The 11,053-nt window shown below is 46.2% G+C and overlaps 1 protein-coding gene across 2 annotated transcripts; it reads right to left on the reverse strand.

Moving 5' to 3' along the window:
• Positions 1 to 10,803, reverse strand: Gjb6 (gap junction protein beta 6). Of its 2 annotated transcripts, none has more exons than XM_021203461.1 (3): positions 10,379 to 10,803; positions 7,986 to 8,154; positions 1 to 1,519 (listed from the first exon to the last, which is right to left on the reverse strand). In XM_021203461.1, exon 3 carries the CDS (start codon positions 1,503 to 1,505, stop codon positions 720 to 722), a length of 786 nt encoding a protein of 261 aa, XP_021059120.1. In that variant the 5' UTR covers positions 1,506 to 1,519; positions 7,986 to 8,154; positions 10,379 to 10,803; the 3' UTR covers positions 1 to 719. The 2 variants fall into 2 exon arrangements, with proteins under 2 accessions (XP_021059120.1, XP_029397140.1); XM_029541280.1 differs by lacking the exon at positions 10,379 to 10,803 and adding an exon at positions 9,195 to 9,256 and having other exon boundaries at positions 3 to 1,519.
• Between the last annotated feature and the right edge of the window lie 250 nt (positions 10,804 to 11,053).

Below are 11,053 nucleotides of genomic sequence, written 5' to 3' on the forward strand. Positions count from 1 at the left end.
GCTGAAGCAACAGGGTTAAGCTTTATTGCCGTGATCATATTCATGTCTGCACTGTTCACCATAGGTGGAAAGGCTAATTTTAAGAAGGGTCCCACTTCCTTCGATTCCATTCATATTCAGCAAATGGCAATGTATATTGTCCAATGAACACATCCCACCTTAAGAGCACACACTAGCTCATTAAACTGTCCTCAGACAGAGTAAAAACAATATTTGTAATATGCTAGACCCTTTACAAGTTCAAACTTTAGATACTTGGGGTGCACTTGTAAAGCTAACTTGGTGTATTTTTTTTTTCAGGTAAGGAAGGCCAGTCATTAAAAAAATACTTTATATAAATTCAAAGTCAGAACTAAAATATTCATTCCTATAAAAATATCTTACTGATAAAACTATTAATTTCTAGATAAATTGTTCTTTATAAACAAGTTATAGAAGGATTCAGGAAATACTAAGTCATACAGTTCACATAGGACTCATCCAAGTGACTTCAAGGCCCAGTTGTCATGAGGGCTTGGTTTTCAGAGATAGACCACAATTTTGACTTACATTGTGTGTGAACAGCTCAGGTGTCCTACAATAATTGAACTCAAGTATCTACTTTCTATGAGTCACTTATAGACAAACTCTTGACCTAGCAGAGGAGTTGTCAGATCAATGTTGTCTACAAAGAGGGTACAATGCTCAGAAGGGCTCGCCTACACTTGACCTTGAAGGGCTTAACTTGGGAAACTTGTGATTGCATTCTGGCCGCTATCTGAGATCAGCTCATTCATTTCATTCTGCTTGCTCTCTTTCAGGGCATGGTTGGGGTGGTTTTTCTGTGCCTGCGTTCTTTTGGATCTCCTAAAGCACAATTTAAGCAGCAGGTAACACAACTCGGCCACATTGAGCAGCATACAAATCACGGATGCGGAAATCATAAAAACAGTGAAAACCGTTTTCTCGGTTGGCCTCGAAATGAAGCAGTCCACGAGATTGGGGCAGGGGTCAATGCCACATTTCAGTACCCAGGGCAGGTGGTACCCATTGTAGAGGAAGTAGAACACATACATGAAGGCGGCTTCGAAGATGATGCGGAAGAAAATGCTGCTGGTGTACGTCCACCACAGGGAGCCCTCGATGCGCACCTTCTGCCGTTTGATGTCCTCCAGGTCTTTAAACTCGTTCCTCTTCTCCCCACGTATAAACTTTCGGGCAGTTTCATGTCTGTAGTAGGCCACATGCATGGCCACCAGCAGGGCTGGGGTGGATACAAAGATCAGCTGCAGGGCCCAGAGCCGGATGTGAGACACCGGGAAGAAATGGTCATAGCAGACATTCTTGCACCCTGGCTGCAGAGTGTTGCAGACAAAGTCCTCCTGCTCATCACCCCATACTTCCTGGGCAGCCACCACGAGGATCATGACTCGGAAAATAAAGATGACCGTGATCCACACCTTCCCTATGCTGGTAGAGTGCTTGTTCACGCCACCGATGACGGTGTGCAGGGTCCCCCAGTCCATCGTGCAGGCTTATTCTTAAACATATAAAAAGAACCAAGCTAATTAGTAGAAGGCACCTCGGAATTAACTGACCAATACCATAGCGAAATTACAAGGTCATGTGAATCTGAGCAAGTCTCAACCGCCTAGTCTGCTATTTACTATGTTTTTCTGAGAAGGAACGCCCATGATAAAGATGTTCTCTCTTTCTGACTACAAATAAGAAATAGTAGACAAACTTGATTTATTCCCTCTATGAGGCAATATCAACCAGACAACTCCCTTATTAGGTGAAGGGTTTCAATAAGTGATCGTTACTGCAAATAGATACTTGATTTCACATTTTGCATAATAACCGTGCCTTTCACATGCAAAGTAAGTCATGGAAATTCAACTGAACACAGGTTGTACATTAGGTTGCTGTTTGTGATTAACTCACCAATGCAGAGAAACAAGCACACACGCTCAAGTTCCTTTTCCTCACTATGCAAACACATACCTTAGATCAGGGTGGTTTTATTCAAGGACCCAGGTTTTAGTCATTGGCCAGCTTATCCAAGCCACAAAGCACAGCAAAAATCACTCATTAGAATCACATTTTCTGGTTAACTCAGCAGACTACAATGAAGCAATGCCATTAATTGACCTTTTGCAGTGTGTATTTATATTTTTAGCTTGAATGGCTCATCTGCTACAATCACGTGCTCTTTGGAAAGTTAATATCTTCAGCTACCTCTTCCAAAAGAGAATCACAAGATCTGACACAAACTCTTTCCTTGTTCTCTGGTGGAAGCAGGCCATGTGTTAGCTATTGCTCAAAAAAAAAAAACAAAAAAAAAACAAAAAAAAAAACAAAAACAAAAACAAAAAACAACCAACCAAACAAACAAAAAAAACAAAAAACAAACAAACGAACAAACAAAACCAGGTGCCATTGCACTAAGGACCACAGCAGCCCAGGGCTGCCCTCCCTTCTGAGAGACTGGTTTGACAGAGAAAAGACCTTCTTCCATCTATGGCATTTAAGGTCCTCGGCCTTCCTAATCCTGGGACCCTCTAAGATAGTTCCTCATGTTGTGGTGACACCCACCCACCCCCAACCATAAACTTTATTTTTGTTGCTACTTCATGATGGTAACTTTGATTCTGTTATGAATCATAATGTAAACGTGTCTTTCTTCCAGTGATCTTGTGTGCCCTGTAAAAGGTTCCTCTAACCCCCCAAGGGCTTGAGAACCGCCTCCGGGCGGTGGTAACTCTTGCTGTTACTGATTCTCAGGGAGTCTCACATCTTGCATCCTGATCACACTCACTTCCCAATCCTTCCATGTTTGCTCCCCACCCTTGTGCCGCCCTCCCCCTAAAATTAAAAATGAAAAGAAAAGTTAAAAGAAAAGAAAGAGGAACAGAACCGTTATCAATATCCTCCCATGATCAAACTCTCAGTGGCCTGCCCCCTCAAAAAGAACTGAGTCTCCCCCCCCCCACTGCACCCCGCCCAGAAGCCATCAGTGGTAGAGAGCTAAGGTCAGCGTCCTAATCACACTTTTAAAGAGTTCTCTTCAGTGGCCTCCTGTCGACAGACAGCCACTTCTTACCCCACGTGACCAAGAAGAAAGAATTGGTGGTAAGCTCTTAAAAAAAAAAAAAAAACAAAAAACAAAAAACAAAAAATGGTGTGTATGAATGTGGAGTAACGAATGACAGACCAGACACTGGACATCCTTGGAAACAAGGACCCTCAGGCAACTTTTCATCCACTTGGAGTGGATAAGAGAATCACCAAAGTCCTCTTGTTGCTGGTCTCAGGAGAATTCTCTTCTAAGTGGGTAAGGAGTACTGGCCCCTCCCCCCCCCTCAGTTAATCACAGTCAGTGTCTAACCGTACCAGGTCCATGGCCTTCCCTCAGCATGGCTGGCCACTCTTCACCTGACCACTGTGCTCTTTGGGGTGTCGTTGGTTTGATTAATCTTAGAGTCTAGACTTTTCTCAGAGAGGCACCCGGTAGCCGCCATGGTCCGTCTGACATTTGTGCGTTGATTTCTGTTCCTGCCCGGTCAGGAAGTGGCATCTGAGGTGCACACAATGGGTGTGAAAGCGGGCATGATGGGGTATATCTAGAAATTTCCCTGTTTTGGTTCCTCCAAGAGTTTGTCCCCCTGCCGTGGGCCAGAACATTGGAATGTTCATTGTCCCGAAAGCTGACCACGTGCTGTGAGTACGAGAGAGCTACCACTGGAACAGATGGATTCTTCTAGCCACACTGGACCTTAGCTAAAAACCTCAGCCCCAGTACAGGTGGTAAACTGATGCGATGATTTTAATTTAGCCTGGATTGGTTAAATCTTAATGTTTTTAATAAAAAGAAGAACTGAATTCCATCATCAAGGATTTGTAAAAGTGGAGGTAGGAGGGTTCTTAAAAATTGTGTCCCTTGTTGTGAAGGGCAGGTGACAGTGGGGAACCTAAAGCCGCACAGAGATGGGGACAACTCAGAAGGTTAATGGAGAGGCCTAAATCTGTAAGACCAAAAGGAAATGGGAAGACAAAAGTAAAACATCTACCCTGTGAAAAGAGAGAAACACCGTGCGTGCTCCAAGTACCAACAAGTAGTGGGGACCGGCTTGGAGTATATCGCTATGGTTAGCTTTGGGTTTTGTTTTTGTTTTTGTTTTTTGAGACAGTCTCATGTAGCCCAAACTGGCCTGGAACTCCCAATTCTTCTTCCTATACCTCCTGAATGTTGGGTTTACAGGCATGCTTCACAGCATTTTAATTGTCAACCAATAAAATGTATCTATTTATTCATTCCTAATGCTGGGGATAGAACCCCAGAACTTTGTGCTAGGTGAACAATCTACCAACTGAACTCTATCCCAGAGTCTGACCTCGGATACTTTCTGTTTAACCCCCAGCAGAGTTCTAAAATGACAGCCTGTAACTATTTTGTAATAATTGGTAATAATTATCGGGGCAATGGCATAGACAACAGCTTAGGTATAACTAGTGTTGGGAGACATCTCATAACATCAATAACATAGTTGATCCTTACAGTTCGTTTAATAGAACACCACAACTCTGTAGTTGAACGAGTACCCAAGCTCTGTAGGAGAAGCTGTGTGGTCAGCACCACATTAATGGTTTTCCTCTTACTGTGGAAAAATGACTAAGGCTACATGAGAACTGAGTGTCCAGGCTCCCATTTCATGGTTTGGGGAAGATCCTGGCATTCCTGGGCACCCGTGGGAGTGTAAGCAGGTGGTAGGATCTTGAATGAGAGTCTCTTACTTCACAAGGGGAGCCGCTAAAAGGCCCAAGACAAACTAGTTTGAGGGTCTGGACTGTGGACACCTGGCAGTAATGTTGGCAGCTGTAGCAGAAAGATTCAAACTCTGTGCTAATCTGGAACTGAGAAGCTGAACTGAGTGGACCTGGGGGGTTGAAAACTTGAACTAGGCTCTCCATAAAGCTGTGATGTTCAGCCCAGAAGCCTGTAGTTAGAGGCAGGCTGAGTCCCAACAGGCAGGTCCCTGGGAAGCCATAGTCCCAAGGCTCCACAACTTAAGAGTATTAAATATTCTCTTTTATTTAGTATGTACTCCATGCCTCAAACAGTTTCACTGCCCATCATAAGTATCTGTGTGATTAAAAAAAAATTTATCTTAAATAATATAAATTATGCAAATTAAGTTTTAGTCCTTGCCGAAAGCCACTGTATTAAATTTCCTTAAGTGCTGCTTCCATGCTCTGGAGGCACATCAGTAAGGGACCATGGGGAGTAGAAGTGTGTAAATCTTGAAGTTCACACACACTTTGCCACAGCTGTTCCCCCATGAGGCCTTGGTTGTTTTAAAATGTCCTCTCCTTAACCAATTAGCACATAACTTTCACAGTTTGTTCAATAACTTGCCGGACGGATGAGTTTATCAAGTAAAACCCTTCCCTTTCCCCAAGGGCTGCAATGTCCATAGGGTTTGAATGGCCCTGTTGTTAGAGGGCTGCTTCTTCTGTAAGCTTTCTATCACATCCCTTGTCCCTGGTCACCTGACATCTAGGAAGCAAATGGATCAAGGTCTCAAAGGACCAGACAGGACTTGAATGGATGTTGAGGAGCTGAGGTCAAGAGGTCATGTTGTCGCCCTAAGAATATTGGTCCCACAATCCTAGAAGCAGGACAGGCCGAGACAAATGCTGGCATTAGCTTTAATCTTTGTCCCCCGTGACCCTGGGCCTCCAAGACTTTCTTTCTATCAGCCTACCATACCCAAATAAAAGATACTCGATTTTCAATACACCTACTTAATAGATTGTTGAAAGCCAAGAATTTAGCTGTGTGTGGCGGTGTGTGCCCATAATCCCAGCATGTGGGTAGCTGGGCAGAAGAATTAGAAGTTCCAGGCCCTCCTGGGCTACAGGAAAACCTATCTCAAACAAATACTTCAAACCGAACAAAAGCTACAAAGGGAAGAAACCTCAATGATAATTCTAACCCTTCAGAGCAGTGATTCTCAGCTCTCCCATGACCCTTTACACACATGTTCCTCACGTGATCACCCTAGCCATAAAATTATTTTTGTTGCTACTTCATAACTGTAATTTTGTTACTGTTACGAGTCATAATGTAAATACCAGATATTTACAGGGGTCTTAGGCAATCCCCTGTGAAAAAGTAGGCTGACCCCAAAGGAGTCATGACCCACAGACTGAGAACATCTGCTTTAAAGGAAGACATGAGAGTTCTAAATCACCAAGGAAAACAAGGTTAAGCTTAAATATTGGCATGTTTTAGCCTACTGGTCACTCAAGACAATCAGGTAGAAAGCAGGGCACCCAATTCAAGGCACCTTGAAAAGCAATAAAGGAGGAGTGAAAAAGAGGGCTATTGCTGTTTTCGGTAGCTCACTCCAGCCCTAATTGGCTGCACCAAAGGCATGAGGTGAACTTGAGCCAGTCCTTTCAATCAGTGAAATGGCTCTTGCAGTTTCTTTCTCTAGACTGTGTCACTCCTGAGGGTGTGTTCCATAAAGCCTTGGGTATCTGTCCTACACAGCTGTTTTGCAGGGGCCCAAAACTCCTTACAAGTATTAGGAGTTTAAAGTGAAGAATAGTTTGGGGGTGGGGTGGTTCCTGAGCCCTACACTGCCCTACATGACTTTAGCTCCTGAGAAAGCCTGGCTGGTTTCAGGAGACGCTTTCCTGCCCAGAGAGCCTCATGAGGAGTGGATGTGGCAGACAACTAAAGATGAGAGGACTCCTTCCTCCAGGCCTGCCTTCTCAGTGGGCAGAGGCACCCTGGCCAGTGGGAAACAGACTGAAAATGGGGCCTAGAAAGCTCCTGCATCCTGTCACCCTGTTGTCCTTGCAGGTACACAGCCTCAAGGCATCTTCGGTCAAAGAGGAGAGGAAGTAGCCGCCACTCTGAGAAAAGGTCACTAAAGCAGAAGTCATTTCCCAAATTCCTGCAGCCCCCAGAGCCTTTGCTGCCTTCCGCAAACAACCCCCCCACTTTGCTTCCATGCTTTAGTGGGGCCAGAGCTGGTGGGAGGAGCCATTTCAGTGAAAATCAGACTATTAACTGTTTCTTTGTACACCAGAGAGGTTTGTTTAATCTGACAGCTTCCTGGCTTGCCTATAAGGAACAAATACATAGATATGATTAGCCACATAGATGTCACCTTACAAGAATGTGGTTCCATTTAGGTTTAGGAAGACAAATCGAATCTATTTCTGTGATGTATTGAATTACACTGCATAACGCTATACTCTTGATATTCTTGATATTATAATTCCGATGTTAAATATTTACCACTAAAGGTACAGTGGTGCTCTCACTTTTGGGCCACACTATTATGAAGTGGTTCTGTTCTTCCTCTGACATATCATATAAGTGGGGTCCACTTTTGTTCCAGCAGTCATGTGATTCCTTGATCATTTTCACAATCCTGTTTTGAGAGAGGTCTTGCTATATTCTAACTGACCTTGTACTCCTAGAGTGACCTCAAACTCATGGTAATTTTCCTGACTCGGCCCTCAAGAAGCTATAGAACATAATAACTGGCTTTTTGAAACTTTTGGTATTTGAAGGCTGAGGACAATTTTATTAGAGTTGAAGAGAAAACATCAGGGCAGGTGAGTTGTCATTGTCAGCAGCTGCCAGGAGGAAGAGGGGCAGGCAAGAGGAGCGAAAACCTTGCCTTCGGGGTTAGACCTGCCTGTTCAGCAAGGATGATCTGAAGCTTGTTACTTTGGAATTTAATTACAGCTGGCTAAATCATTTCATTTCAACTCTGTGGAAGAGAGAACCCAAATGAACCCCCCCCCCCAGCACACAGAAAGAGCTTTCTTTTTTCTAGATCAATCTACAGTACACTTTGGAGGAAAAAAAATCACTTGGTGATGATGTAATAGACCCAAGAGGAAAGCAGGCTCCGTACAATGCCCAGGCAAGCTCTGTAGAGCTGAAGGCACAAGAAAACCAGGTTCAAGCAAAACACCCCAACCTGAGTCTCGTTCCCAAGGTCTTCCAGTGCGTCCAGCTCAAGGGCCACTGCAAAATCCCTCTGCAAGGACTTCTGGCTTTCCCTCCTACTCCTCTGGACGTACGTCAGCAGTAGTAATGGTGATGGCACTGCACTGCCGCTCTGTTTAGGGTCACAGTGGGAATGTCACCTGTTGAATGAAAAGAATATCATTGCTGCCAATGTTGTCAATGTTGAACCTAAAGGAAATGCTGCACAAATTCATTAGACAAACTTTGTGTCATGAGAAGCATGAAAGAGTAAATTTGGATTTTGTCCATTTCCCATGCTTTGTACTACTCTGCCCCATGAAAGACTCTCTCCAGAGTAGCTTTCTTTCCCTGTTAATCACAACAGCAGTGGTGGTGATGATAATCCACTATCCCACCACCACAAACCTCAAACTCAACTTCCAAGTATGAAAAAAAGGGGTAGAATTTGAAAAGCTGGGTTCAGCCACCTCCCCAATACCAGAGTTAAAAAAAAAAAAAAAAAAAAAAGCAAATCTGAAAAGTCATCCTTTAATCCAGAAATCTCAGGTGACCCAAGAGACAACCTGATAGTCCAGTTTGAAATTTAATGACGCAAACCATCAGGATCTGTGATTTCAAAACAGTGAGTAGTGATGGCATCAGGTTTACGATTCATATACCTTGTCAACATCCACTGGCGCCAACGAGACCTGTGCTGTGCCTTTGCATAGAAGAATGGGCAAGCCACAAAACTGCTTCTTCTTCCACCGAGTTCCAAAGACAATTAACTTCAACATCCCTTCCCTAGGCCCTTCTTAGCAGTTGCCTGTTCCAAGCAAGGCTCTCCCCTCTTCAAACACTTTCTTTAGGTTCAATTGCAATTAAATGACTCTGAAAGAGGCAGGGGAGGCTCCTGGGACCAAGTTCCACCCTCCCAGATCAAGCAACAGCTCCTGAAAATCCTGCCTAGGACAGTGTAAGATTATGGCCCCGGGGGCCAAGAAACGTCGGTTACAAACAATCTTCCCATGATTGTATCCCACCTAACCAGTGCACCCAAACCTAGTCTCTGGAATTTTCAGACTGCACAGTGAGGATGTGCGGGTCTGAGTTTTCTTCCCATCGATGAAATCGTTGAAAGACCCCTACTCAACTCTTCTTATCTCACACTCCACGAGAGAGAAAAGAAATAGAGAACCAAGTCACTATGGGAATTTACCTTTCAATAACAGCCACCCGTGTGACCTGGGTCCCCCTGTGAGATAAAGTGGAACCCTTCACACCCCCAGTTATGTGACAGGCTAGCACCCGCGAGGCCTTCTCCATCACCGCCTCCCTTTCTTGGCAGAGTTCAGACAATACCCCCCCAAAGACTCTGCGGAATCCAAAGAGCTGACAAAGCTCTCCACAGGGGCCGTTCTGAGCAGCATCCTGCAGTTCTAAGGAAACTGCATCAGGACAGGACGTTTTTTCTTCTAGAACACTGCTTAGATTCTGTTAGAACTGGGGCAAAGAAAGAAAGCATAGCATCTACTTGAAAGAAAACAAGGCTGCAGCGTTCAACTTAATCAGGCACGAACAGACTAAAGTCTCCTGGTTGGTGTCCCTTACCTCGGCTGCAGGTCCACGGACTTTCCAGTGTCTATAGCTGTATGAAGCCCACACTCTCTGAGACCTGAGGAGGCCTGGTCCCCAGGAATAGAAGGGAGCCCAAGACTGCAAAACCCAGGCTGCTAACACCCAGGACTAGGCTCATTCAGGAAGTATTACCCGCCTCTGAACTTTTTAATCCGACATGTCACCAATTACTTTTAATTACTATTGTGCACTCTACTGTCATCTTCGTTTCATAAGTTCCCGAGTTTTAATCATGCAGCCTCAATGGACATTTCTCTCCAAGTCGCAGGGTTTGACTGACCATAAACATCATTCCTTACTCTGCCTTTCTGCCCGCTCCCCAAATCCAAGCGGAACAAGTCTGTGACAGCCCAAAACCAGCAAAGGAAATGAGAAAAGGGACTTAATCCGGACTCTGGTCACTTTAAACAGCCTGATGTATTTATAAAACCTGTCGTGCAAGTCAGAGGGGCATGGTGCATGCAGAAGTCAAACTAGTCCATCCCAGTTCCTGCTGTAAGGCACGAGGGAGGGGGCGGCGCGGGTGACAATCACCCCGCTGCGGTTCCAGTCCCCGAGGGGCGCGCAAAGGCGGGATGCCGATGGGAGGCAGATAAGGATGCCCGCACCTCCCCCACCCCGCACGGTCAAGACTCTGTCTGTAACCGCCGGGCCACCTGGAGATACTCGCCACCCCCGCGACCCACAAATCTGGGGAAGAAGGGAACAGACCACTTCCTTTACCTGCCCGGGCTTCTCGGAGGAAATGCTCCCACCCGCGCTTACCTGCTCGGTGGGAGCCGGCTCCAGGCTCGCAGCGGCACCCAGAGCTCCTGCCCTGCGCGTAGGTTGGATCAGGCGCCGGCGGTTCGCCGCGGGAACCGAATCCGGAACAGTGCGGGTGGAGCCCCGGTTTCCACCTGAGGCTTCTTTTAACCGCGCCCCACCCCGCCTCTGCCTGACGCCGCACGGGAGGGCTGCGGGAGAGGAGCGCGGGCATACGACGCGCCTGCTGTGGTGCGCACCGCCCTCTCTCTGGGACAGAGGAGCGGGGCGGGTCCCCTTCTGTGGCGCAAGGGGCAGGGTGACCTTCCCTGTAGGGCCCGGTCTTAGGGGTAATATATTAGGGCACTCGTTGGGATCCTTCTTCTGAAGCCAGGGGCCACTGCGGGTGTCCCCTAGGAGAGACTCCAGGTGTAGACTGGTCTTCCCTTGGGTTGGGGACAGATGGCTTGTCCCTTCTTGTGGATGTGGGTGGAGCGTGGACCGAGATGGGCAAGCTCAGCCAGATCCCATCAAGGGCAGGGAAAAGTTGCCCGCTGAGGCCTTGCTGAGGCTGGACACTGGAGGGCCCTTAATGAGGTGAGGGCTGTCCAGGGTACAGGGAACAGGCTTTCCTGTGGACCGAGCTAGTAGTGAGTCGCTCCTGTTGGTCATCCTGGTAAGGAGGCAGCTGGTTTG

This window comes from Mus pahari, chromosome 8, assembly GCF_900095145.1.
Source record: "Mus pahari chromosome 8, PAHARI_EIJ_v1.1, whole genome shotgun sequence".
NCBI classification, from domain to species: Eukaryota; Metazoa; Chordata; class Mammalia; order Rodentia; family Muridae; genus Mus; species Mus pahari.

Bases quoted from the DNA above. Each gene is read 5' to 3' on its own strand.
- Gjb6 (XM_021203461.1), bottom strand. From the start codon at position 1,505: ATGGACTGGGGGACCCTGCACACCGTCATCGGTGGCGTGAACAAGCAC.